Source organism: Chinchilla lanigera, unplaced genomic scaffold (assembly GCF_000276665.1).
Source record: "Chinchilla lanigera isolate Chin_1 unplaced genomic scaffold, ChiLan1.0 scaffold00048, whole genome shotgun sequence".
In the NCBI taxonomy this organism is placed as follows: Eukaryota; Metazoa; Chordata; class Mammalia; order Rodentia; family Chinchillidae; genus Chinchilla; species Chinchilla lanigera.
In genome coordinates, this window is record NW_004955449.1 from 15,184,820 (window position 1) to 15,187,016 (window position 2,197).

Below are 2,197 nucleotides of genomic sequence, written 5' to 3' on the forward strand. Positions count from 1 at the left end.
GTTGTCTCTGGTTTATTGAAAGGAACAGTCAATGCTTAAAATTTTCTTTTTTCTTGACCAATTCTGCATGCTTGAATCTGGTAATTGGAACAACTGATCTGAAAACAACAGTATGTAGTATAAGAACCGTTATTGAACTCCTACCATCTCATATGGTGAGGCTCTGCATCATTTCCAATGTTTTTTTTTAATTACTCGTTGCTGTCTTTGCTTGTTTGATTAATCTTACATTCTTATTTCTGGTGGACTGAGCAACTTCATTGAAAATAACAGAGGTAATGTAGCAACCATTGTTAATTCCTATCATTTTGTTTGGAGGTCATGTATCATTTTAGTTGTTTTTGTGTTGTTTTTATTTTGTTTTCATTATTGTTAGTTTTTTTATCTTTAAAATAAAAAAAGAATGTATAGGAAGGAAAGGAGGGGTAATTGAAGTAGAGAGAATCTGCTAAGTTCTCTGCCTTATCATGAACAAATCCAAACGCGGGTACAGGATGGCTGTGACTGCAGAGTGAACCCCCTTGCTGGTTATGTGTCTGGAAAGCCTCACTGAGGCTCATTTGTGTGATAAGCCCTGCCTGGCCAGCATTTCTTTCGCATGTCCTCAAAGAGATTTTCCCCTTATTTCATTTTTCATCGCTTACTAACTTTTGAGAATAATTGTTGTCTTTAAGAATACATACTGGATGAATCACACTAATTTGCGTACTGTTTGTGCCTTCTAGGTTGGCTTTGTGAAAAAACAGTTGAGAGCTGTCTTTGAAAGCCTCAGCCGGGAGCAACAGAACATAGAGAATGATCTTTCAGGCTGGAGTGTGAAAGTAAGCGGGATGCAGCTAGGAATTTGTTTACCACTTGGTCATTTATATTAAATAAAATAATTGTACAATTTTTTTTCAGATAATCAGTTATTCTTTAGAAGAAAAAACTAACTTACTTAGTGAACTGCCTGCAGAATTAGAAACTTTAGAATGCCCATACCCTGAACTGAAATCTTCAATCCTTACTGAGTTCTGCAACTTTACAGAGAAATATCAGAAGAAACTTAGTGATTTTGATCTGCAGTTGGAAGACATATACAGGTAATAAGATAAAAATACTTGAATCCTGAAGATTTTTGACACAATTTTAATTCAAGGTCACTATACTTCTGATTTATTGTTTAATTATTAACTATGTGATTGGAATACAGTCAAAAAATGTTTAGATAGACTATTTGTTGAATGGAGAGGGTTTTGTTTTCATAAAATAATTTCCTTGTATAATGTGTGCTTCTCTTTTTTTGTACCGGGTATTGAACTCAGGACCTTACACTTGCCAGGCAGGTGCTGTGTCACTGAACTATATCCCTGGCCTTTTTGTTTTGAGGCAAGGTTTCACTATGTAGCCCAGGCTGGCCTTGAACTCACAGCAATCCTCCTTCCTCCATCTCCTATAGATAATAATTTTTAAAGTTTTTTTGTAAGGTTGAAACATGATGAAAATATCTCTCTTACCGGCCTTCTTTACTTCACAGGTAAGAATGGCTTTTAAATATGAATATTCAATAACTACAAATATTTATCCTAATGAAAATCTCTTCTAAGCTGAAATCTACAAGTCAGCACTGACAAGTAATTACAATGGAAAATATACTTATGGAATTATGTTACTTATAATCAACAGTGATTTTGTCCTGTGGTGAAGACAGTATATTTCTAAATTTTTGAAAGCTTTCTTTTGTAGGATCAATTTCTCTTGAGAAAATTGGCTTTTGGCTGTACCCTGAGAATGACAATCTTCTTCTAAGCGGCAAATGGTCAGTGATTTAAAATTCAGATTTGGCAATTGTCATCTTCTCTAGTGTCTCCCATAATATAATTCACATAAAGAGTAAATTCAGATATGCCATCCTGAGTCAGACCCATAATCTAACTTAGTGTCTTATATGACATTTCTAGGGGATATTTTTTAGGAAAACGGGTTCTTGTTCCATGATATTGGCCTCAAAATTTTCTCTTAAGTACTTACACTTAAAAAGAAAGGAAAATTACTAAAGGGATAAATTTATAGAAAATTAAAAATAAGAGGCTCTTAATTTTGAAATGAAAGACAATGAATATAAAAAAATTTATATTTCTTATTTTCTTATTAACTGTTGTGTTTTTTTTTTTTCTGGTACCAGGAACCGAACTCACGACCTTGCGCTTGCCAGGCA

At 33.9% G+C, this 2,197-nt stretch overlaps 1 protein-coding gene across 3 annotated transcripts in view; it reads left to right on the top strand.

Annotated features, from left to right (window-relative positions):
* Positions 1–2,197, top strand: part of Ccdc148 (coiled-coil domain containing 148) — a gene marked incomplete in the record, with an annotated part of 117,559 nt that overhangs the window by 30,454 nt on the left and 84,908 nt on the right. The window contains 3 exon segments of one of the 3 annotated variants that reach the window (XM_013518717.1): positions 726–821; positions 901–1,082; positions 1,726–1,798. In XM_013518717.1, the coding sequence (XP_013374171.1) occupies positions 726–821; positions 901–1,082; positions 1,726–1,741 (294 nt within the window). 3 annotated transcript variants of the gene reach the window in all.